The sequence below is a fragment of the Mycteria americana genome, chromosome 15 (assembly GCF_035582795.1).
Source record: "Mycteria americana isolate JAX WOST 10 ecotype Jacksonville Zoo and Gardens chromosome 15, USCA_MyAme_1.0, whole genome shotgun sequence".
NCBI lineage: Eukaryota > Metazoa > Chordata > Aves > Ciconiiformes > Ciconiidae > Mycteria > Mycteria americana.
Genome location: NC_134379.1, coordinates 12,485,808 through 12,510,406, shown reverse-complemented (window position 1 = coordinate 12,510,406; position 24,599 = coordinate 12,485,808). Strand labels below are relative to the sequence as shown.

The 24,599-nt window shown below is 66.1% G+C and overlaps 1 protein-coding gene across 27 annotated transcripts; it reads left to right on the top strand.

The window, feature by feature from the left end:
- Positions 1–430: 430 nt before the first annotated feature.
- On the top strand, positions 431–24,530 carry ELN (elastin). Of its 27 annotated transcripts, none has more exons than XM_075518137.1 (34): positions 431–626; positions 7,443–7,493; positions 7,968–7,994; positions 8,182–8,214; positions 9,439–9,483; positions 10,101–10,193; positions 10,829–10,894; positions 10,980–11,027; positions 12,178–12,249; positions 12,493–12,519; positions 12,728–12,799; positions 15,842–15,868; positions 16,374–16,442; positions 16,738–16,782; positions 16,929–17,003; positions 17,094–17,153; positions 18,079–18,180; positions 18,273–18,323; positions 19,767–19,916; positions 19,998–20,057; positions 20,219–20,365; positions 20,476–20,535; positions 21,063–21,185; positions 21,399–21,452; positions 21,680–21,814; positions 21,995–22,042; positions 22,470–22,508; positions 22,693–22,752; positions 23,150–23,191; positions 23,303–23,329; positions 23,588–23,629; positions 23,848–23,877; positions 23,985–24,035; positions 24,139–24,530. In XM_075518137.1, the coding sequence occupies exons 1-34, from the start codon at positions 548–550 to the stop codon at positions 24,186–24,188; spliced, it is 2,160 nt and encodes a 719-aa protein (XP_075374252.1). In that variant the 5' UTR covers positions 431–547; the 3' UTR covers positions 24,189–24,530. The 27 variants fall into 27 exon arrangements, with proteins under 27 accessions (XP_075374252.1, XP_075374250.1, XP_075374253.1 ...); XM_075518135.1 differs by having other exon boundaries at positions 15,842–15,883; positions 18,276–18,323; XM_075518138.1 differs by having other exon boundaries at positions 15,842–15,883; positions 23,165–23,191.
- The last annotated feature ends 69 nt before the right edge of the window (positions 24,531–24,599 follow it).

Genomic DNA, 24,599 nt, shown 5'->3' with positions numbered 1-24,599 from the left:
TCGCCTGACGCCCCGCTTGCACCCCCGGAACCCCCCATCCCCTGACCCGGCCGGTCCCCACCTGCCCCCGCCCCATCTGCCCGGTGCCACCCGGGACGCGGGACCCCGCCGGTGCCGCCCGGGGCACGAACCCCCCGGTGCCGCCCGGGGACGCGGTGGCCCATCGGGGTGGGCGCAGCCCTCCCCTGCCCTCTCCCCGCAGGCTGCCTTGGCAGCTCCCCCCCCTTCCAGCTTTTTTGGCAGAGGCGCGGCCGGATTGGAGACAGCAGCGACGGAGAGGAATTAAAAAAAAGGGGGAAAAAGGAAAAAAAAAAAACCCAAACAAAAAAAAACAACCCGCCAGCCCAATCGGCTGGAGAGGCTTGTGTGTGTTTGCCCTTTCCTCATGACGTAGTGTCCTGCGCCTCTCTCCCCCCTTCTCCCTCTCCTTTTCCCCTCCCTCCTTCCACCCCCCCTCCCCTTCCCCTCGCATCCTTGGAAGCAACAATTAAGCAGCTCTGGGATAAAACACACAGCCTGCGGGAGCACGGGGGCATTGCTTCAAGAGATGGCAAGGCAGGCAGCTGCACCCCTCCTTCCCGGAGTCCTCCTCCTCTTCTCCATCCTCCCGGCTTCTCAGCAAGGAGGTAAGGAAAGAAAAGGCTCCTTCCCCCGAGCCCCGGCCAGCGCTTTTCCCCGGCTCTGCAGGGACCCTCCACGGGCACCGGGGCTCGGCTGCTGCCCCCCCACCCCAGCTCCCCGGGCAGCCCCACGTCTGCGCCGGCCGCGTGTCCCCGACTAGGGACAGGCAGCCCCCTTGCCCTGCCTCGGGGACTCCCCCGAGGGTGGGAGGGCAGGCCCCCCTGGCTGCCACCTCCCCGGAGGGTTCTTTGCCCCCCAACCCGGCGGGTGGAGTGTGCCATGCCCGGGTGGGGCGGGGTGTCACCGAGGGGGTGACACGAGGCAGCCCGGGAATGTCACTGCTGCGCGAAGCACTTGTCGGGGGGAGGCTGCGAGGTGCTGCGCCCCGGAGAGAGGCTTGGGGACACGAGAGGCTTGGGGAGACGCAGGCAGCGTGCAGGGCAGGGCAGCGAGGGGTGGCTGCCAAGCTCCCGCGGGGATTGCAATTGTGAGGGACTGGGGGAGCTGGCGCCCGTCGCCCCCCCGGTGCGATGGCGGCGTGAGCTGGAGGGGCAGTGGGGCGTGCATGCGTGTGCATCCCGCGGTCGATGTGTGCAAGCTGCTGCGCAGTGTGTGGCTGCGACACAGCCTGCCGAATCGCAGGCTCGGGGTGCCTGGGGTGGCCCTCGCGTCGTCCTCCGTGCACTCGTGTCACCAGCGTCGGGTCCATCCACCAGTGCGTGGCACGGTTCATGGCTCGCTGGCCGGTCCCTGGCCGGGCCGCGGCAGGGGCTGCGTGACACCCCAGCGCAAGCACATGCATATGCAGCAAACCTGCTGCCGGGGCGGGGAGGCGAAAGCCAGGGTGCAGTGGTGTGGTCCCGTGGTGCCACGTGATGAAGCCGGAGTGGCCAGCGCAGCAGGTGGCTGCCTGCCGGATGGCTTGTGTTTCGTGGTTGGGCCACGAGCACGCTCAGAGAGGGGGGAGAGCAGCTCTGAGCACAGATTTATAGCCCCCTGCAATGTCCAAACTGGGCAAAGGTCTACAAGGTGGGGACAGCAGGGTCAGGGATGGGACAGCCACCGCCGGACAGCCAGGCGGTGGTCGCCCCGTGCCGTGCCATGGAGAGCGTGCGATGGGCAGAGCCAGCATCAGTGATGGGGTCAGTGCCAGGGCTATCACGTGGGGCTTCTCGGCCCCAGAGGACCAGAGGAGGGCAGAAGGCAGGATCCCGTGGGCAGGGGAGGGCAGTGCCAGGGCTGTGTGTGGCAGCAGGCAGCTGCAGGCTGGGCCACCCCTTGCCCCGGGCAGAGCCCTCGGGGCTGCTCTCTGCAGCCTGCGGCATCATCTGCTGGTGCCCTGCAGCTCCCTGCTCTGCCCCAGTGTGGTGGGCTCCCGGGACCCTGACCATGGGCTGGTTTGCCCCCGGACGTGCAGGCGGCGTGACCCCAGAGCGGTGCCAAGCCAGACGGTTGCCTGTAAAGCTGGGCCACTGCCTGATCCGGGGTAGCTACAGCTCAGGGTCAAGGTGCCATCCCTGATGGGATGCAGCTCTGTCCTGGACACTCTCCATCCCCGGCAGTGATGCTCTGCACTGGCTTGCTGAACCATGGTGGCTTTGCTCCCCAGTTCTCAAGCAGTGGCCAGCTGGGAAAGTGTCAGGAAGACTTTGGCCCTGGGGCAAGAGCCTGCAGCAGTTTCTGAGCAGTTTGGGGCTGTTGGTCCCACTCCAGTCCCTGGCTCAGTCTCCAGGGGTGTTTGCTGGTTTGGGAAGCAGCTCACAGTGGAGGTGGCCCTGGCCCTGGGGATGGTCCCAGTGCTGATGGGGACACCGGGGAACACTTCCCCATGGAGGAGTGACCGGTGTCTCTGCAGCCTGGTGTGCTGCACGGCACCGGGCAGGCTCAGCTGTGCTCCCTGCCCTGCCAGCCCTCGGGGACTGAGCTGGGACAGAGGCACGGCCAGTGGCACAGGGTGGGGGGGATGCCAGGGTACGATGGGGTGCAGCCACCTGGAGAGGGCTCAAGACAGCATCCTCCAGCACCCGCTGCCAGGGCAGCTCCAAACCAGCCTGGCAGGAAAGGGACCCTTGAGAGGTCCCAGCGTCGAGAGAGAAAAGCGGTGAGGCCCCCCTGCACATACAGACTGTCCCCATCCCCCAGTGCCCCTGCCGAGGGGCTGAGCCCCGAGCTTGCAGCAGCTGGCAGTACTTGGGCAGCTCCCAGCAGCGGGTCAGGATCAGCCCCCGGTGCTCTGCACCCCCCCGGGGGAGCAAAGTTGTACTGGGCACCGTGGGGATGTGTACGGCCGGATCCAGGCCGCTGCGTAGGAAAGCTGCCGTGTGTTTCCCTAAAAGGTGCCAAGTGCAGCAAATCCCAGTGTTTGGAGAGGGCTGTCCGTCCCGCAGTGCTTCCATCCACTCCTCACTGCTTCCCGTGCCAGAACACAGGGGGTCCCCTGGGAACGGCACCCCCAGAGGGGGGACAAAAGGGACCCGGGGGGTCCCAGCCCTGCAGGCTCTGGGACCACGGGGGGCAGCTCGGGTGGGTGCAGAGAGGCTGGCACAGGGTGTGCTGGCATCCCTCCTGGGCACCGTGGAGACCCTCCGAGGACACCCAGAGTCCCCAGGGTGCCCCAGGGCCAGTAGTGCCAGTTGTGGGGCTGGGATGGCATCTCCGCTTCCCAGCCAGGCACCTCCCCGAGGCACCGGCCTGCTGGGGCGGCTGCCTCTGCAAACAGCTTGCAGGGTGCAGCTTGTCTGCCAGGGCTCAGAGATGAAAGCTGAAGCCTTGGGGGGCTGGAGAGGAGCCAGGCTCTCGACAGCAGCCCCCCCTGCTCCCTCCCGAGCTGCTACCAGCGAGCTCAGGCCGGGATGCAACGCAGCTTCAAAGTTGCTTGGAGACTGCATGTTTCCAAAACCGATTCTCCCAAGAAAAAGAAAACAGCGGCGTGAGGGAAGAGGGGAAACATCTGTGGTGGTTAGGCATTAAGCCTTCTCCGGGAGCGGTCACCCACGGGCGCAGGGAGGGCGGCAAGGTCCGCTGGTGGGTCTGAGGTTTGGCCGCCCGGCGAGGGTGTGAGCTTGTGTCCTGTGGTGGATCCTGGTCTGTCTCAAAAGGAGGGGAAAATAAGCTGTCGAGAGAGAAGACATCTGTATTTCTGGCTTGTAAAGAAAGCTGCAAGCAGCGATGCAGGTAGAAATGGTGCAGATGATACAAACAGTGGTCAATCAGAAATAGCGCAGATGATAAAATAGTGCAGATATTGCAAATAGTGACCTGTGGTACAGAGCTATGGAAGAAAAAGTCCAGTTTCTGTAAATAAGGTTCCACACCGGATCCTGAACACCTCCAGGGGTCAAACCCTACCACAGTTGGGGCCGCACATACGGATGCAAATTATCCTGCCCCTGGCTTGAGAAGACATCCCCGGGGTGGGTGCTGGGGTGCTGGGGGCCAGCCCCGTGCTCTGCAGGCTTACAGCCAGCCCTGTCCCAGGAGGCAAGCTGGGAGATAGGAGAAACCCCCCTTCCCGGCGTCCCGGCAGGCTCGGAGCAGGGGCAGAGGCAGCGCAGAGCTCCTTCAGTCCTGGGAGGCTAGTGACTCAGTTTTCCCTTCCCCGATGTGCCAAGGGAACGCAGGATGGAGAGGCCAAAGGGGGGCACGCCACACCAGGGAGCAGACCCCGAGCCGCTGAGGCTGGGGAAGGTGAGGGCTGGGGAAGGACGGGGCTGAGGAAGGACAGAGAGCGGCCAGAGAGCGATTGCCGTAGGCTGGTGCAGCCTCGGGGAGCCCACGGTGTAGCCAGTGCCGAGCACGTGGGCTGCCGTCAACATCCGAGCTGCGGTGGTGCTGCTGATGGGTGGGACTGGTGATGCTGGGGTGAATTTGGCTGCTCGAGGCTGGTCCTCAGCCAGAGAGCTGAGCAGGTCAGAGACCCCCGTGCCCCCTGGCAGTGCCCGCACTAGGGATCAGACCCCAAGCTGGGCTATGGGCTCTGCCTCCCCACCAGGACGAGCCCGGCTCTGCCAGTGCCGAGGCAGCTTGTAAAAGAGCTTCAAGAGAAGCGTAGACCTGGCTGTGCTTGGCAGCAGGGAGAGCAGCAAGGGAGGAGCAGCCTCCTGCGATGCTCCTGAGTGAAAGCCTCGGCTCCCCAAAGCCACATGGCAACCCCACCCCGGCTCTCCCACTGCCCCCCGGCCATCCAGGCTCCTGCCAGCACTTGCTGACCCCCTCCGCCTCCTGATCTGGGCGTGGAGATGGTTGATGAACCGGCACATCCCCTGTAACCCTCCAAGAAGTGCAGACCTGCCATGAGGCACTGGGATGAGCACCGCGCCTTGGCCCTGGGATGGCGTCTGGGGGATGCCCAGGGAGGAGGCAGCGACAGCGGCACCACAGTGGGACCCCCCTGCCAGGGTCCGCAGCGCCCAGGAGGGTGACAATGACGAAGGGCTGAGTATGGCAGCCATGGCTGGGGGCAGGTGTCACCTGGACCTTTCTAGGGTCCCCACACGCCCCAGGAAGGCTGTGAGCCATCCTGCCTTGTCCCAGCTTCCCCAGGGGTCTCTGCCAGGCAGTGCTGGCACAGGGGGACGGAGGGGTAGGGGAGCTCAGCCTGGGTCCCCGGGGTGCCTGGCATCACCCCAGCACCAGGGACCTTGCCTGGCCATGGGGGGCTGAGGCTGGGGGGCACCACAGGGGCTGAGCGCAGCAGGGACCCTCCTGCTTGGGGGGGGACGGTCGCTGGCCCTGAGCATGGGGGTCCCTGGCCGGATCCTGGCTATCCTGCCGGCTCTCGCTCCGAGTGGCTGTGGGGTGTCCCCTCCCAGCAGGGCGGGTGGGGGAGGACAGGCGATGTGTGGACGCTCGGAGTTTGTTTGGAAACAGGCAAGAAGTTGGGATTTGTTTTTCCAAGCCGGCGGGGGTGGGCGGGGGAATGTGCCGGGAAAAGGAGCCGCTCCGTAAACCCCTGGCTGGCAGCCGGGCCGGGCTGTGCCGTGCCAGAGGGGTGAGCCGGCCGGCCGGAGCGATGACCGAGCACGTGTCCCCTCCGCTCCAAGGGACATCAGCTGCTCCAGGGCCAGATTCGGCCCCTGGCCCTGGCAGGGCCCTGGGAGGTGGTTTTGGGGGGCACAGGGCTGAGCCCCGCTCTTTGGCATCACTGGGGCACGTGGGGGCTGTGTGACGGGTCCTGGCACGGGTCCTCCGCCTGCGTGTGCATCCCGATGGCGGTGTGTGCGTGTGTCCTGCCGGTGCGTGTGTCCCGACATCGTCTGTGCACATACGGCTTGGCACCCCTCTTGCACGCGTGTGTGTCCTGACACACGTGTGGGTGCATCCTGGCGCCCGGTCTCTCTGTGCAGCTGGGCTGGGGGTCCACCCCAGGTGCCCTGGGTGGTGGGGGACACATGCCAGCAGGGCCCAGGGGACACCCTCGTCCATGCCATGTTGCAGCAGGCAGCTCTTGGGGCGAAGTGGGGGGCTATGGGGCACAGCGAGGGGGGAACCCCAGAATTTGCACCACATCTGAGACGGAGAAGAGATATGCAGCACAATGTGTCCCCCACCGTGGCGTGCCAGCCCTGCCACCTGCCTGGCACCTGCCTGTGCTGGCCACCCTGCCCAGCCCCTGGGCACTGTGCAGCCTGTGGTGGTGTTGCCAGGGCTGTGCCACTGCATGTGTCCCCATCTGGGGACATGTCCCACATGCAGTGGTCCCCATGTGCCCATCCACCCTGAACTCCATCCCCTCTGTGCAGAGCAGGCAGGAGAGCTGGGTGCAGCTTGCCACAGGGGTGCTGGCCACGGCAGCTCTGTGCTTGCCTCCAGCAACCCCCAAATCCTCCTGCCAGCCTCACTGCAAGCCCTGCCAGCTGTCCTGCAAATCCCACTGCAAACCTCGCGGCAACCCCCCCACTGCCAAAAACACACGCCAGCCAAAAGCGGAGCATCCCTCTGCATTGCAGCCTCCTTGTGCTGCCAACCCACCCGCAAGCCTCCACCCCATCCATGGCCCTGATGGAGCAGGGGAGACCACCCAGGGGATGGCTGCCTGGTGGTCTGCAGGAGAGACCTTTGCCAGGGTCCAAACCAGCCAAAAAACTTTGCCGTGGTGTCTGAGCACGACCTCTGAGCATGAGCTCCAGACTCCTTGGAAAGCAGTGGGACCTGGGTGCTTATCTCAGCTTCGCAGAGATGTGCAGAGGGACGCAGGTGGTTTCGCTGGGTCTCAGCACTGTCCCCCCGGTCCAACACCCCAGTGCTGCTGGCCTGAGCTGGCTCTTCCCGCTGGCACCTCAGCAGGCAGGGCAAGGCAGGGCAGGCAGCTTGGGCATGGGGCAGCCACAGCCAAGCATGCTCAGGCTTGGCTGGGACCAGCATGGGCTGCAGGGATGAACTGGGACAGCCTCACCCCCCCATGCATGACCATGCCTGGACCCATCCCCCCAGAGCCACATTAAGCTGGAGGTGATGGAGACGGCGCTGGCTGTGGTACGGGACGGGTTTTGGGAAGCAGAGCTGGACACCAGCCAGCCCCGCTCTGTGCCAGCTCCGTGTCCCTCCCTCCCATGCAGGACCAAGTCCTGCTGACACCTCCACCAAGATGCCCTCCCCAGCTCCCGGCTGGTCACCTCCAAGCCCTGTCACCACTGTCACACTGGGGAGACTGAGGTGTGCAAGGCAAGGCAGGGACCGGCCCTTGAGCCCTCGCCCCGGGGCTCTGCATCCCACCCCGTCCGCAGGGAGCAGCTCCCATCCCAGGAGGTGCCCCCCGCCCTGATGCGCCGGATACCCTTGGATGCCTGGGGGGATTTTAACGAGGGTCTCTTCTCTTGTAGGGGTCCCTGGTGCTATCCCGGGAGTGGGAGTCCCAGGAGGCTTTTTCCCAGGTAAGGGGGTCCAGACAGCGTTGGGGGGGGCATCACCCTGCTTGCAGGGATGGGGCAGGTGCCTGGGGGGTCCCCAAGTACCTCTGAGCCAGCATGGAGGGCTGGGGACCTGGAGCCAGGATGAGGGGACAGGGAGACATCCTGTCTGCCCGCTCAGCCCTGCGTGGCTGCCCCAGCACCAGCCCCATGGCATAGGGACAGGACTGGGTGGCAGTGCCAGGCTTACGCTGGGGGTCACTGGCCCAGGGCTGGCACCTACACCCTGCCCAGCCCTGGCCACGAGAGGGGCTCAGAGGTCACAGCCTGTCCCCGGTGTTACAGCCAAAAGCTTGAGGACATCCCGGGGGGATGCCACATCCCCTTGCACCCTTGTGACCCTCTCTGCCTCCCCATGGACCCCCGGGAGCCTGGCATGGGTGGGTGGGTGGTTGGCGCTCACAGGGATGGGTGCTAAGACTGTGCTGTTGCTCGCAGGTGCTGGGGTTGGAGGTTTGGGAGCAGGTGAGTGCTGGGACCCCTTTGCCCAGGGTGTGCCGGGACGGGGAGGGGGGCAGCACCCCCAGCAGAGCTGTCTTGTGGCAGGCGGGGGGTCTGCCACGAGGCTGGCCCCGTCCCACATTGTGTCCCCACCTCGGGGGATGCTCGGAGGAAGGATGGCTCTGACCCCTCTCCACTTGCTCTCTCCTAGGACTTGGGGCTGGAGCAAAACCTCTCAAACCAGGTAGAAGGACTTTCTTTGGCTCATGCCAGTGGCCAGGATATTTCCTGACCCCTGTTGCCCTCATGTTTCTCCCACGTGGCCAAGGGGACCCCCCTACCCTGGGCACCCCCATGGCCAAGGCACGCAGCAGCCGGCACTTTCCGCCCTGCCCTGTCACACTAACCCCCGCCAAGCCCCCATAGCCACAAGGGAGCCTTCCTCCCTCATCCCCGCTTCGGCGCACTGCCCTCTCCCCTCCAGCCCCCGCGACTGCCCTTTGGGGGTGCTTGCTGCCTGCGAACCTGTGCCAAAGCTTCTCCGGAAGATGCAAAGCCGGGCAACGCTCGCTCAGCCCTGCCAGGAGCTGGTGCCCGTGGGAAGCTGGCAGCACCTCCGCCTGCCTGCGTTCGTGGCCGAGCAGCTTTTGCTGGGGCTTCTGCAGCCCATGCTGGGGCTTGCCTGGCCTAGAAATGAGGGGGCGAGAGGGGGCATCACCGAGAGAGAGATGAGATGCTAGCAGGAGGATGCAGAGCCCGAGGGCACCGAGCCTGGGGCACGGCTGGGAGGTGCTGGGGCAGCAGGGACCGAATGTGCAGGGGGCAAATCTGGTGCCAACGGAGATGCCGGTGCCCATCGAGGCCCCGGGAGAGATGCTCCTTTAGGCGGAGACCCGGGTCTCCCCTCCCTGCCCGCCCCAGGGGTACCTGCTGTGCCCCGAAGCAGGGGCGCGCTGCACCCCCCCGGCCCCCCGAGCCGGCCCGTCTGCGCGACGGGAGCGCCAGGCCGAGGCGGGGGCCGGCAACCTCCATTTACTCAGATTTCAGCTCGTGGAAAGAAAAACAAGGCCCTTTATTTCGGCATAATTAAAACCAAACGCGGCGCGGCCGCGAAGCCCCAGCCGGAGCGGTGTCCGCGCCCTGAGCCAAAGGCAGTGGAATTTGCGCCTGGAGGGAGCGAGGGCTGATTAGCCCCAGATGTTGGAAGGCAGCACTGGCCGGAGCCAGAGGGACTCATTCCTCAGCCATAAACATTTCGGCTCCGTCCCCCTGTGGCCTGGCGGGGTGGGGGACGGGCGAGGCAGAAGGGGACGGGATGGGGGACCGGGACACCGGCGGGCACATTTGTCACCCATCCCCGTGCCCGTCCCCAGAGCACGCTCCCGTCCCACCGGCATGGTGCAAGCGGGATGCTCCTGCTCCTCTGGCCCTGGCCGTCCCCCCTGCTTCACCCCACTTCTCTTTCCAGGGGTCGGAGGCCTCGGGGGACTTGGCCCACTTGGCCTGCAGCCAGGTGAGCACAGACCACCGGCCTGTCCCCAGGGCGATGTCCCCAGACACCCACCTTGGGGACAGTACATGGCGTGTCCCCATCGGGTGCTGTCTGTAGCCTGCCTGGTGGGTCCCATCGGGGCTGGGCGCCCTTCCCAGACCCGAGGGACCGGCAGCCACCAACGGGCAGCCCTGCGGCCAAGATCTCGGCATCAGCCACGGCTGGGTGACCCCAAGCAGTGATAGGCGAGGAGGGACACGGGGTCCCCATGGGGTCTGCAGCAGGGGGAACAGTGCCCGCGTGTGGCCCGGCCAGCATGCCCGGGCCCGCAGGGGACCCTGGCGTGCGCAGCAGCCGGTGACACCACAGGGTGCCCTGGGTGGCGTGGGCACAGCTGGTGCCGGGTGCGATGTGGACGGGAGCAGGTATTTGGAGGGGACGCAGGGAGAAGCCAGCGCAGGACAGGCCAGCGCCTGCTAACCACCGCCTCGCCCAGCCTAACGCCGGCCCCCGGCACCCTCGCGCAGCCCCGCTCGGCGCACGACCCCTGTGCCCGCCACAGCCAGCGTGGAGGGCAGGACGCCTTCTCACCGGCCGCTTTTTGGGGATGCTCACGCTGGTTGTTCTCCTCCCCGCAGGTGCTGCGGGTCTCTTCCCCGGAGGCGCCTTCCCCGGGGGCGTCTTCCCCGGTGCTCCCTCCGCCGCTGCGCTCAAGGCCGCTGCGAAAGCTGGTGGGTGCTGAGGGCATCCAGTGCGATGCTGGGCCAGGCGGTGACGCTGGGCAAGGCAGCGATGCTGGGCAAGGCAACGCCAGGGCTTGGGCAGCCCCCAGGGACGCCCGGCGTCCCCTGGGTGCCTGGGTTAGGAGAGCTTTCCCCATGGAGCTGGGGGGCTGCGAGCGGGAAGCGCTGCTTTCGCGGGGATCCCCGCCGATGCGGAGGGACCCTGGCACATCTTGGTGTGCTGAGAAAGGGGCGTTGGCCGAGCCCGAGCCCCCAGGAGCGGAGAGCACCGAGCTGCCTGGTCCCTGTGCCCAGGTCTGGGGGACCCGTCCCTGGTGCTGCCTCAGGGTGTCCCCTTCGTCCCTCAAGAGCTGTTCTGAGCTTGTCCCTTCCTTTGGCACCGCTCCGGCCACCTGCAGCCCAGCAGTGGCATCTCACACTGGTACACTCCTCTTCCCAATGCCCCCACGTGCTGGCATTGGTGGCGCGGGTGGAATCGGTGGTCCTGGTGGCCTCAGGGTCTCCACAGGTAGGAAACACCCCTCGTCCCAGCATAGCGGAGCCTGGGGTAGACGTGTCTCCATGCCTGCCAGGGCGGGCAGGAGCCAGTGCGCCGGGGCTCAGGGGGTCTCTGCTGCCTGCAGGTGCGGTGGCACCAGGCGGGGTGCAGCCCGGGGTTGGTGCGGCAGTGAAACCCCCCAAAGTACCAGGTAGGTGCGCGGCCCCAAAGCAGGGGGCCAGGGCGGGGAACGGCTCCAGCTGGGTGTTCATCCCTGCCTTTCTCTCACCTGGCAGGCGCTGGGATTCCTGGAGCTTTCCCAGGCGGCGTGCTCCCTGGCGCAGGTGAGCTGGGGGTCCCCGCCCCACTGGCAGCACCCTGACCTCCGAGGGGTCCCCACCCTGCCAGCAGCACCCCGGTTTGAGTCGATAGCCTTGTGGCTAGTTGCACCCTGGGCGTTATAACGCTCCCCCTGCCTGCCCTGCCCACGCAGGCAGAGCACCCTGCCCTGCAGAAGGCTGCGTGCAGCCCCGTGCTGCCCGCCTGCCTAACTCCCTGCCTGCCCCATCACTGCTGCCTGCAGTTTCCAAACCCTTTCACTGGGGCCGTAGTGACATTTCCACCGTGCCAAAGGCGAGGGGACCCAGCGTCTCCGGGGGTCTCGTGCCAAGCTCCGCGGGAGCAGGCGGCATCGGCACCGGGAGAGGAGCTGGCACGGACCACGCCAGGGCCGGCTTGCCCAGCCAAAGGCGGTGTGGGAAGGAGGGGGAGGAGGTAGCGGGAGGGAGAGGAATTCCTCACTGCAAAGTAATTTGGGGGAGGAAAACTTGTGAAAACAAGAAGTTTCGACATTGTCAGAACGAGAAGTGTGTTGCTGGTCAGGAATGTCTTTTCCATGTCTGAAAACACATGATTTGATAATGAGAGACATTTGGAAAAGGGAAAAAAACCCAAACCAAACAAAGAAACAACACCAAAAACCCAACCCAAATGACTGCAAGGCCAAAGCGCTGCCTGTTGCCCTTGGAGGGTTGGGGTTTAGCGGGCAGGACCCCCCCTCCCGCTCCCCAAAGAGCCCCAGCTTGCACGAAGCCACTGCACATCACTGGGACAGAGAGCGATGCCCGGGCTTGGTTGTACCATGGTGTGGGCTGGTGCTTTGCTGTCACGAATGGGACCCACTCGTGGGTGCCATCTACCCTGCAGGCACCCCGAGCTCCTGATGGGCAGCCTGCCCCCCCCCAAAGCACAGGCAGCCGCAGGGCTGGAGCAAACCCTTCACCGGCAGCTCTGCCCGGGGGGCGCGGGGAGGCTGGCACAGGGGTGTCCCAGCAAGCCCCTGGTGGAGGAGGGTACCCTGTCCCAGGGTACAAGGGTTAATGCTGAGCCAGAGATGGGTGACAAGGACTTGGGAGCTGGGTGCAGGGGTCTCGGGTACCAGCAACGCCACAATGCCCCACCCAGCTTACCTGGCCCCTCCGGTCTCTGCCGCAGGTGTCCGCTTCCCTGGTGTAGGGGTGCTGCCCGGAGTACCCACTGGTGCTGGAGTCAAGCCGAAAGGTCCAGGTAGGTCCTCTCGATCCCCTGGGGATGCCGGGGTGGAGGGCAGGTCCAGGGCTGGCTCCAGCTCTGCCCTCATCCCCATCCTGCTGGGGCTGGCTCCAGCCCATCCTTTGGGGTCGCAGCCCCACAGGGCACGTGGGCGAGCAGAGCCGAACTCCGGCTGAGCCCATGCAGCCCACGCAGACTAGTTTGGACCCCGAGGACCAGCCCTGAGGCTCATGTGGGTGCCTTTGTGTTTCTGCCTAGGAGCAGGAGCCTTCGCAGGAATCCCCGGTGAGTGTCCCGTCTCTCTCGCCTGTCCTTCTCTTCCTTCCCAAGCCTGTTCATCACAGCCATGGCCTCCACACACCGGAAGATGCCTCAGGGCTTCCCAAGCCACCCACTCTCTTCTTCTGGAGTGCCCCGGGGCGCTCCCCTCTCGCAAGGACTGGTGGCAGCCTGGGCGCGGGCTCCAGGTGAGAGTCTGCTGTTGGCTTTGCAGGACTAGGAGGTTTTGGAGGTCAGCAGCCCGGTGTCCCTCTGGGGTATCCCATCAAAGCTCCTAAGCTGCCAGGTAAGCGGCCACAGCCAGCGGGGCTAGGGGTGAAGGACCCCCAGCAGTGCCAGGAGAAGGACCCGCCGTTCCCTAGGGCTGAGCCACGGTGCCCCTGGGTCCCCTGGACCCGGCAGTGCCGGTGCTGGCCCTGGGACAGCAGGACAGAGCAAAGGGCGCTGGGCAGGTGAGTCCAGCAGCAGCCCTGCCTATCGCAGCCCCGTGGGCAGCTGCCTGGATGGTCTTGCTGCCAGCCCATGAGGATGAAGCTGTGCCTCTCTCCGGCCGTGGTAAGGTAGGAGAGAGCGTGTTCCGGGGAATGCTTTGGGCCAGGCCACCCCAGGCTGTCCCTGCCGGCTCCTCGGGGCATGAGGCACAGCCCTTGCAGGGACCCTCTGCTTTCTGCGGCTCCTGTGGGCTTGTGCCGGGCATCGCTGGGCACTCACCTGGGCCAAACGTCCTGGCTCAAGGAGCTCTAGCCAAGGCCACCAACAGCAGGCAGGCGGTAGGGATGGAGCTCCAGGCAGCTCTCCCTCCCCACTGTCCGCCCAGATGAGGCTCAGCCCCAGCCCAGGGAAGCCTGGGGGTGCTCAGCACCCCTTTCCCAGGCTGGGCTGCTCCGGGGACCTCCATCTCCCAGCCCTGTGCCGGGTGCCAGCTCTGCCCCTCCCCAGCCGGCCGTGCCCACGCAGGGACAGTGGAGGGATGGGCAGTGCCGGGCAGCCAGTACCGGGTGCTGTGCCCTCCAAGGGCCGTGCTCCAAGAGCATCCCCAAGGAGGAGTGCAGCCAGATCTGGCAGGGGACCCGCATCCCTGGGGTGCTGGGGAGTGAGTAGATCCACGGACGTTTTCCCACTTGCTGAAACAAGCTGCTGCGGGCAGGAAAGCCTTGGCAGGGGGAGCCCACCCCCGGGGAGCAGGTCCCACCCCGGCACGGGCGCCAGCCCCGGCAGCTCTGCCGGCTTCCCCCCACTGGGGCCCATCACCGCAAACGGCGGCAGAAATACTTGGCCCGCTTCGGCTTCCTCCCGCGGAGGCACAGTTATGCTCGTTAGGGTGACTCGGCCCCGCCGCCATCGGATACCGTCTGGCCTCCCGGCCGCAGCCCGGCCCCAGACCGCCTTTCATGGGGTGCCCGGTGCGGAGAGCAAACTGCCGGAGCATGGCGCGGCCGTGCCTGGCTCTGTCCCGCAGCGGCCTCGCCAGTGGCCCGCGGCCCGGACAGGACGCCGCTGCCAGCTGACCCACTTTATGAGGAGCCTTCTTTAAATAAACCAGGGGAGGACACCCATCCCCGTGGCCTGGGAGCCCTGCCAGTGCATCACGCCTCTTGCGGGGACCAGCAGGACAGTGGTGGTGGCCCAGCTGTGGTTTCCGCTGCTGGGTGCTGCCTGGCACCCCGGTCCTTCCCGGGGCACACGGGGATGCCAGTTTGTCACCTCTGAGGGCTTGGGGCTGGCAGCGCGGGGATACACTGGGCCGGCTGTCGAGGGTCTCGCTTTGATGCTGCAGATGGACCCGGGGACTGCCACTGTTTCCCCTGCACTGTGTCCCAGTTGCAGGAGGTCCAGGTCGAGAGGGGATGAGGGGACAGCACGGAAAATAACATTTTCAGTGGAAAGTCTCCTTTGTGGATGATTTACTCCAAATGCCCTAGCCAGCTCCTGCTCTGTGCTGTCCCCGCTCAGGAGGTGGCTCCAGGGCCACCCCGCTTGCTGGGGGCTCAGCCTGAGGCTGTGGCTGAAATCAGGGTCCCACCTGATGCCACAGGGATGGGGACTGCTCCCCAGTGCAGGCTGTGCAGGGTGGCATCGGTCTGTGTCCCCCTTTCCATGCCAGCCAGTGCGTCCATTGGCCCTGAGGCCCGCCGGCAGCGACGGTGGCATCCCCGCGCCGGCGCAGAACGGGTGCGCACAGCCCCGGGGCGGGGGCTGCTCTTGCATCTGGCTGGGGGCGGTGGGGAGCTGGGCTCGGACCCGGCAAAACCCTCGGAGACCCAAGGGCTTGGACTCTTGACCCTTGGGGTCACCTCCACATGTGTCACCCAGTGCTGGACCCTTCCGCAGCTTTGGGGTGAGCGAGGTGCTGATGAGGTGCCCTGGGATGGGCAAGGGCGGGTCCCCAAGGCGGGGCAGACCCGGCACAGCTCGCAGCCACCGCAGCCTGGAAAGCCTCCGCCTTCCAGCAACGCCGCGCTGGCGTGGGACACGATGGGACAGCCTGGCAGGGTGGAGGGAAATCTGGTCCCCACATGCTGGCTGGTGGGAGGGGATGGTGTCCCGTACTCAGGGGGACATGAGCTTTGCCATGAGCAATCCCATCCTGGCTGCAGGCAGCTGCATCCCCGCCCTGCCCGCAGCCCCTCCGGAGGGAGGGCTTGGTGTGTGAGACACCCCCCACCCTACGTGCCGCTCAAGGTGTCCCCATCAGGGATGTGGCGGCCCATCACCCCTCCTCAGGCCGCTGCCAGCAGCGATGGGAGCTCGGTGCTGCCGACTCCCAAACGCACAGTCCCCGCTAAGTCACGGGCATCCCTGCGCCGTCCCGAGCAGTGGGATCCTGCTCTTTCGCAAGAGACGTTTCCCTGGCCGCTATGTTCCGACTCGTAATCCCTCCCCGTCCCTTCACGCCGACCTCCTAACGAGGTCACGTTTCAGCAGAGGCTCCCAAGCCCTGATTCCAATTAAAACCTTTCATTTGGAGCCGGCTGTGGCACAGCCAGCTGGGTACAGCTCTCGCCGCGGGGCTCCTGGGGGACCCCCTGCCAAAGAGGGGTCATGGGAGGCTCCTGCAAAACCGGCTTTGGGCTCTACAGCCCTTGGTGCGGGGCTGAGAGCGGGTGGCTCTTTTTGGAGCCGCTGTTCCCAAGGCGATGGAGAAGAGCATCCCCTGGCCCGGCTCCATCATGTGGGGCTGTATCCCGGAGGATTTACTATCCCGATGGAAGGAGCCCCGAGGGCTGGTGCCACACAGCCGGCTGGCAGAGAGGGGCTACACCGCGGGGCAGAGCGGGCACGGCCACCGGCAGCCAAGTGCTAACCCGCCACCTTCTCTCCTCTCCAGGTGGCTATGGATTGCCCTACAGCACTGGTAAGCTGCCCTACGGTGAGTGCTTGTAGCCCTCACTCTGCGGTTGTAGCTCCTCGCGGCTCCGCCGGCTGCCGCTGTGGCCTCGTGGCCACTGACCCCCGGGGCGGTGTGAAGGGCATCCCACTCCCAGGGCGAGGTGGTCCACAGGGGACCCCTGCCTTGCCCTGCTGTGATGCCTGTGGACCCGGCTGGGAGCAACTCGGCTCTCCTGGCATCCCGCGCTACGGGCCCGGGAGCCGTTAATCCGCAGGCACGCCGCGGCACCGGCAGCAGTCGGCTGGCTGGCTGGCTCTCTGCTAGGACGCGTCCTGAGCCGCAGCCAGCTCCAGGCAGGGATGTTTGAACTGGCATCTCAACCGGGGGGGAGCTGGCTCTGGCATCCCCCCCACATCCCTCGACGCCGGGGGGGGAGATCCTTTGGGCCAAGGGAGCTGCTCCGTCTGCCTCGCCCCCCTTCCTAGGGCCAGTGCCTGACCCGGCTTTGCCTTTCTGTTTGTGATTGCAGGCTTTGGCCCCGGCGGGATAGGAGCCGGCCTTGGGGCAGGAGGAAAGGCAGGGTACCCCACTGGCACAGGTACGCTCCCTTCCCAGGCAGCCCCAGGGCGGGGGATTGGCACGGGCGTGGCTGGGGGACTGGGCACCCCGGTCGCTTTGCCGGTCCTCGGATGGGGTGTTGGGCACTGCCCGGCTGTCTGGTGGCACCAGGGTGGCAGTGACGCCCCAGGGACAGCCTGGAGGGGTGCATCACCTCCCAAAGCAGAGGGGGCGGATGCTGACAGGAGGGGCCGGTCCCCAGGGTCCCTGCGGGATGGGGGAGCCGGGGTGGGAATGGTCTGGGGACCTCAGTGGCTGCCCATGTCCTTCCCCAGGAGTCGGAGCACAGGCGGCAGCAGCGAAAGCAGCAGCGAAATATGGTGAGTTGCCCTCCGTGGGCACGTCCACCGCCCACCTCCCCACTGGGGCGGCTGCTCCCTCCCTCCCTCCCTCCCTCCCAGGCTGGGGGGATGCTGGCTGTGTCCCTGCATCACCGAGCTGACGGTCCTCTTCTCCCCTGCCGCAGGAGCCGGGGTCCTGCCCGGGGCTGGCGCCATCCCGGGAGTGGTACCTGGTGTCGGCGTTGTCCCAGGAGTTGGAGGTGAGGCGATGGCGGGGCTCGGCCCTGGGGCTCGGGGAGGGTCGCCTCCCCCCATCCCGCACCCCTGACCCTCTCCCGCTATCCCGGCAGTCGGAGGGCCGGCAGCGGCGGCAGCAGCAGCGAAGGCAGCGGCAAAGGCAGGAGCTTTCGGTGAGTTCCCTGCTGTCTCGGACGACCCGGCAGCTGCCTGCGGGGCCGGGCTCACTCTCGGGGCATGGAAGAGCCGTGCATCGGTGCCGGGGCTGCGTGGCTTCACCGCCTGCCCCACCAGCCCCTGCCCCATCTCCTGGGGTGCTCTCCCAGCCCCAGACCCCTGCCCCGGCTCCAGCAGCTGCTTGCCAGAGCTCGGGGCAAGGTGAAGACACTCTGCTGAGCCAGCGGCTTTTGCGGGTGGAAGGCAGCAAGGTGCGAAACCTCCCCGAGGGCTGCAGAGGGGCTTTACCCCCTTGGGGGCAGCTTCCAGCAGCCTGTTGGGAGACCCGGGCTTGGGCATAGCAAAGCCTGGTTTGCAAAAAGCAGCTTTTGTGGCAGCAGCTGGAGGGCTGGCTGGCCACCTCGCACGGGGCAGCACGTCCCCATCATGCGTGGTTTCTCCACAAGAGATGTAGTTTTGCTGTGCCAGGCTCCAGCGGGGTGTCTGGGGAGATGGTGTCTGTAACGAGCCATCCTTCGTTAGCGGAGGGATGCGCTTGGTGATGCAGATCTCGTGTTCGGTGCTCCCCTTGTTGGCTGTTTTATGGGAGAAAAGCGAGTACCAAATAACTGCTCATTGGAGCATCCAGATGAAATGTGTCAGCCCTGGGAGCAGCTGGGATTTACAACCACAGCCCTGGGGGACCTCGGGGAGCCCCAAGCTCCTGGGTGGCCGGGCGGGCTCCAGACCCCTGGGTTGGGTGTAGGGAGCTGGGAATCCCACTCCTGGGTGCATCCCAGGTCCCCTGAGCAGCTGGTTTTTGTGGAGAGCCCACCTCAAAGCCAGGTGCCCCAGAGCTTCCCGCAACACAGGGGGAGACCATGTCCCCACCAGTGGCATGGGGTGTTTTGGGGGGGGTCTGACTGCTCTGCTTCCCTCCAGGTCCAGGTCTCGTGCCCGGGGTTGGTGGTGTCCCGGGTCTCGTGCCCGGCGTTGGTGGTGTCCCCGGCTTGGTGCCCGGTGTTGGTGTCCCCGGGGTGCCAGGTAACTGTTCCCAGGAGCCCTGTCCCCGCCGCCTGGCTCTGTAGGGGCCACAGTGGCTGGTGGCTGAGGGTCCCTCTCTCCCTTGTCCCCAGGAGTCGGGGCACCAGCAGCAGCGGCGGCAGCAGCAAAGGCAGCTAAGTACGGTACGTGCTGTGCGGTGCAAGGAGCTCCCCAGCAGCTCCCTGGGGACCCCTGCTGACCCTCTCCCCCCGTGGCACTCGGGGTGCCCCAGGCAGACGGGTCTCCCCTGGGGATTACTCCTGATGGCCCATTGCGGGGAAGCATCCAGGGACAGGATGAGTGCAGCCCAGCTCCCAGCTGCTGCATCCAGGCTTGGCTTCATCCCCAGGGCAGGACCTTCTCCCTCTCTGGGGTTTCTGCAGGCTGCTTTGCGGAGGTGAACAGATGAGACTGAACTCGTGTCTTTGGACCTTGTCTGAATTCTCGGATTTCGTACCAAATCTGTTTTTCCAGCAGCAGACCTGACCCAGGATCTGATGCCTGCGGGCTCAGCCTCGCTGCCCAGGTGGGGAGAGATCCCTGGCAGAGGGACCCCTGCCCAGGGTCACTGCCTTCCAAAAACCTGGTGGGATCCAGCAAGGGCATCCGACTTGGTCTAGCAAGACCCAGGCGCCCAGCAGGCATAACCACCCCCAGGGGAGCTCCAGCGAGGAGGAGCCCAGTGGGGACGAGGGACATCGCCGAGCAGCAGGGAACCTGGGAGCCTGGGCGCAGAGAGGAGGCAGGAGTGGCCCCAAGGCTCCACGCAGGGCTGGGGGATCCACGCGCTGCTCCAAAAGGCAGTGCCAGAGGTTACATGGCCAGGTCCCAGGATCTTCTCCCGCATCATACTGCAGAGCCCTGCGAGTCCCCTGGCAGCAGCCGTGCTCAATGGCAGCTTTCCTTTGAGTGCTAAACTGTTGCTGGCCATTTCTTCCATTTCTCTTCCGCATCATGTAGAAAAAAATCCCACCACGTGCCGAGGGAAGGACGGCATTTAGGGAGAAACTTGGCAGTGACGAGTTAACAGGTCTGTGCTCTGTGCTGGGGTGCCAGGCATCTGCTGAGCAGGGGGCCATGAGGACAACCCCTCTGGCACTCAGCCCTTCCAGAAGTGACCTGATGCTTGTCCTTGTGGCACTAATGAGTGCCAGCAGGTCAAGGCTGTCACTGCCCTGGGCAGCTTCCCAGTCTGGCCAGTGCCCAGGGGACAGGCAGCTACTGGGGACCACCAGCCACTTCTCCTCTGTGGCCTGTTTGGCTGCAAGGCCAAATCCCGTCATCCCCATGATGAGGACCATCTGGAGCCCCCCATGATGATGACGATCGTCATGGTCCCCTGTGCTGGTGATTTCCCAGCCTCTCTTTTACAACAGCAGATTTACCATACTCGCTGGGGCTGGATGGGGCCTCGCTGAGGCTGGATGTCCCACCAGGGGCATCCACCGCTGTGCGTCTCTCCTGGGACGAGGCGGTGGGGTGCTCTCCTCACCGCGGCATGATGACGAGAGCCGATGTGTGTCAAGGTCCCACCTCTCAACTGTTGCTGCAATGAGATCTAACTTCCCCCCTCTCGTTGCCTGCAGGAGCCGGCGTCGGCGTTCCCGGCATTGGCGGTGTTCCTGGTGTTCCTGGTGTTCCTGGCGTCCCTGGAGTCCCCGGTGTCCCCGGTGTCCCCGGTGTGCCTGGTGTGCCCGGCGTGGCTGGGGTTCCCGGCGTGGTGCCTGGCGTCGGAGGTGAGTGGATGAGCTGGCACAAGCCAATGGGGTGGTGCTGGCCTCGCCAGTCCCCTGACTCTCTCCCTTCTGTCCCCACAGTGGTTGCCCCAGACGCCGCAGCGGCCGCGGCAAAGGCTGCAGCAAAAGCCGCGGCCATTGGTGAGTCACCATCATCCTTTCCTAGGGAGGGAGGAGGGATGCTTGCGAATGGGCGGGGTAGGGGGCACCCCTGGCGCTGTGGATGGTGGGGAGGTCAGCAGGACCCCTGCCTGCGGAGCCTGCCTGCTCGGCCACATCCCTGAACCTCTCTGCTGGAGCAGGGCGTGTGCCCGGTGTCGGCGTGCCCGGTGTCGGCGTGCCTGGAGTCGGCGTGCCCGGAGTTGGCGTGCCCGGAGTCGGCGTGCCTGGGGTTGGCGTGCCCGGCGTCGGCGTGCCTGGTCTGGTGCCTGGGGTCGGAGGCATACCAGGTGAGATGGTGTCGAAGGGATGCTCGGGATGTTCCCAGTGGTGCCGGCTGAGGGGTGACGGCATGGCCACCACGGTCCATCCTGCCCCTCACGCTCCCCCTCTCCCCCAGGAGTCGGAGCTCCAGCGGCCGCCGCTGCTGCCAAAGCAGCCGCCAAAGCAGCTAAGTTTGGTAAGCCGGCATCTCTCTGGGGTTATCCCACGAGTCCTGTCTCCTGCTGCCTCCCCACCCCAGGCTGCTCCCTTCGCTGGGGCTGAGGCCCGGCGCTGCACACAGTCCCTGTAGGTTGGGGCGAGGGATGAGCTCTCCGCAGGGCTGTGTGTGGGATGAGGTCCTGGCTGTGTCAGGGGGTGCCCTCCAGAGAGCTGGGCCGCATGGAGCGTCCTAGGTTCACCATCCATACACCCTCTCATACATTAGTCCATCCACCCTCCCTTCTACCCACCCATCTGCACCACCAGCCAGCCACCTCAGTATCCGTCTGTCCACTCATCTGTCTGTCCATCCGCACCTCCATCCATTCATCCATCTCACCATCCATCCGTCCATCCCACCATCCATCCATCCACCCATCCACCCCAGCATCCATCCACCCCACCGTTTATCCATCCATCCATCTGCCCACCCCAGCCTGCCACGCCTTTTCCACCACCTCTCTTCCTGAGCTGAAGCCCCAATCCTTCCCTCTCTCCTTACAGGAGTAGGTGGCCTGGCTCCTGGCGTGGGTGGCCTGGCTCCTGGTGTAGGTGGTCTAGTTCCCGGCGTGGGTGGCCTTGCTCCTGGCATAGGTGGCCTGGCTCCTGGCGTTGCAGCTGTCCCAGGTGAGGAGGAGGAAGGCGGGTGGTGGTGGCAGCCTGGCTGGTGCGGGAGCAGGTCTGGGGCAGGAAAGGCGTGAGGAGGACCTCGGTGGTCTCCATCAACTCATGGCCATCCCTTGGGGGATGCAGACAAGGCAGGAGGGATGAGTTCTGCCCAGCATTGCTGGAGAGGACCCCCCCAGGGACACTGACCCCCCTCTTGCTGTCTCTGCTCAGGGGTTGGAGCTCCGGCCGCAGCAGCAAAAGCAGCAGCAAAGGCAGCCAAATTCGGTGAGTCGGCTGGAGAAGCCCATCACTCGCGGCTCAGCCCACAGCAGGCAGCCCTGTGCGCCCCATGGGCATCTGGGGTCTCCCCATGAGCCCTGGCGTGGCACAGACTGGCCCAGGGGGAGCTGGGGGGCTTCAGGGGTGGGCACCCCACGCCAGGCACATCATGCCACGGGAGTATGGGGATCACACAGGGGTCCCCCCCGTGCTGCCTCACCCCCTCTCTGCAGGTGCTGGCGTTGGAGGGGTGCCAGGCGTGGTGCCCGGTGTCACCGGAGTGCCAGGAGTGACGCCCGGCGTCGGCGTTGTGCCCGGGTTGGTGCCGGGTGTGGGGGTACCCGGTACTGGCATCCTCCCCGGGGCAGGTATGTGCTTTGTCACACCCCCGTCAGGGACCCACTTGGGGACAGCGGTGGCTGGGGATGCTAAAAGCCACCGAGCCACATGGAGGGTGGCAGGGGGGGATGCAGGCGGGATGGGGGATGGTGGCACACAGGAGGGGTGCAGGGGTGACCGTCCTAACTGCAGTGTCATTTGCTTTGCAGGCATCCCCCAAGTAGGGGTGCAGCCTGGTGCTAAACCTCCCAAATTTGGTACGTATCTCTGCCACCCTGCCTCAGGTCCACTTCAGACCCTCACCGGGCACCCTCCTCGGGTGGCCGTCGGGATGCTGGTCTCGCTTCGTGTCCCCTGTGTGCCCCCTGGTGCCCCGGCGGAGGGTGGCTCAAGCGTGGGAGGTGGCGTGCTGTCACCCATGGGTGCAAAGTGCCACCCGTGCCCCCTCCCCTGGACTCGCTGGGGACATTTTTCTCCTGCTCTGCGTTGCCTGCAGCAATGTGTCATGCAGGGGGTGATCCCCCTCTGGGTCTTCTTCTTGCTCTGGGTGCTGTGAGATGGGTGCCAGGGACACCCAGGATGGGTGTCAGGGCCACCCCAGCGGGTCAAGCACTGGCTGGGGGTGCCCTGAGCTGGGGGTGCTGGGCTGCGGGGGGACAGGGGTTAATGGTGTCTCTCTGGCAGGTGTTCCCGGGGCTGGAGTCCCAGGGGTCGGCATCCCAGGTAGGTGCGGGCAGGAGCTGAGCCCAGGCAGCGGGATGTGCAGGCAGAGGGATGCTCCCCCAGGGTATGGGGGGAGTGGGGCTACCCGAGGAAGGACAGGCACGTGTGGGGCTGGGCGAAGAGCAGATCAGATGCTGCCCCGCTGCCTGTCCCTGCTGGCGCTCACCCGGGGTCCCTGTCATAGGTGGCCTTGGAGTCGGTGGCCTTGGAGTCGGTGGCCTTGGAGTTGGTGGGCTCGGTGCTGGTGAGTGATGCCGGCCCCCGGCATCGGGGCTCCCCAGGGCTGGGGTGTGGGGAGCGGAGCGGCAGCAGCATGCTGGCAGAGTGCCGAAAAGGAGAGGGGAGGTATGGGATGCAGGGTTGCTTTTGTCCTCTCCCGGTCCCACGGCATGGTCTCACCCCACACGGTCACCGTGCCCTGTGCCCCATCTTGTGTCTGCCCTGCTCGGAAAGGAATGCCATCGCTGAGCAGGTACCGAGGGCCACAGCACCCATACCGTTGCCCATGCCATGGGGACGGTACTGTACCATGTCCCCAACATGCAGAGATGCGGGTCCCTGCCTGAGGACCCTCTGGGCTCATAGCGGGGTCTGGCTGCAGCCCCCGGTGGGGGCTGCACTGATGCCCCTCTCTGACACAGGGATCTTGTATCCAGGAGCTGTTGGGAAACCTCCCAAGCCAGGTAAGGAACAGGGGCTGCTCCGGCTGGGGGGGTTGGAGGGGTGACCCCCATCCCTGTCCCCATCCCTGTCCGCATGCTCCCCGCCCTCACCAGGGCTCTCCCATCCCGCAGGTTTTGGTGTTGGGGGGCTGCAGCCAGGTGAGTGCCGCAGTTTGGGGCTGGGGTGGGACCGTGTCCCCTGCCACGCCACGCTCACCCCCGCTTGCTGTCCCCAGCACGCCACTGCCCAGGAGAGCACCCCGAGGCCAGGCGGGTGCCCCGGCGGGGACAGGGGCTCTTGCAGCGGCAGGGTTGGGGTTGGGGTGGCACTGCTGGGGTTGGGGTGCGGCAGGGTGCAGGCAGGGTTGGGGTGGCACTGCTGTCACAGGCTGTCACCGGCTGTTGCTCTTTCCCCAGGGGTTGGAGTTCCTGGTTTTGGCGTGTCACCGATATTTCCAGGTACCATCCCCAGCTCGGCACCTTGGCATGCACCCGGGGCACACCTGGGCGCCCGGCTGGCTCGCGGGGACGCTCGCAGCCCACGGAGCACGGGGACACGGTCACAGCCTGGGGAGGGACCCAGGGGACCGGGCTGAGCCAGGGGCTGCTCAGACGGGGGTGCGGGGCAGAGCAATGTGGGTGCCCGGTGGGTGCTGAGGGCTTCGCTCTGCTTTCAGGTGGGGTCGCCGGCCAGCTGGGATTTGGCGGTGAGTGTCCGTCCCCCACGTGGGGCATTGTTGGGGTGCATCCCCCCTGCACCCAGCGGCCAAGCTGGCTGGGGGTCCCGCTCACCCCGCTCTGCCTCCCCCCCCAGGGAAGCCCCCCAAGACCTTCGGAGGAGCCCTCGGTGCCCTGGGCTTTAGAGGTGAGCGCTGCCACGGGGGGACCCTGCACCCCCTGCCCTTCTCCCCGCCTCCCCCGGGGTCCGGGGGTGCATGGGGGGCTCACCCTGCGCACCCCCCTCCCAGGCGGCGTGGGCTGCGCACAAGGGAAGTACTGCGGGAGGAAGCGGAAGTAACCGCCCGCCGTCACCGATGACCTCATGAACTTTGGTGCTACTGCATGGTCCAGAATGTAAATCCCAAGCAAAGCTGAGACACCCCACCCCCCCCAAAACCCCGGACCCCTCCCCCATGCCGGGGCCATCCCCGGTCCCGCGTTCCCAGGAGGGACCCCGCGCCTCGGCAGCGCCCGTCCCCCCACCAGCCCCTCCGGCCCGCGGGGAGCGCGGAATAAACTGCGGGGAGCAGCCGTCCCCCTTGGTGCTATCGCTCCCTGCTGGATCTGGGGGGGGTCTTGGGGTGTCACCCCCCCGGCCCCAGAGCTGACCCCCTGGGGGGGGCAGGATGAAGAGCACCCCACGTTGGAGGGAGGGAGGGAGGGAGGGAGGGAAGGGGGTCCTGGCGGAGGGGGGCTGCGTGGGGGGGGA

Excerpts from the sequence above, each read along its gene's own strand:
- ELN (XM_075518134.1), top strand. The coding sequence starts at position 548 with ATGGCAAGGCAGGCAGCTGCACCCCTCCTTCCCGGAGTCCTCCTCCTC. Across the intron at positions 12,520-12,727 it reads AGCCTTCGCAGGAATCCCCG|GACTAGGAGGTTTTGGAGGT; the intron begins GTGAGTGTCCCG and ends TTGGCTTTGCAG. Across the intron at positions 23,330-23,587 it reads TGTTGGGGGGCTGCAGCCAG|GGGTTGGAGTTCCTGGTTTT; the intron begins GTGAGTGCCGCA and ends CTCTTTCCCCAG.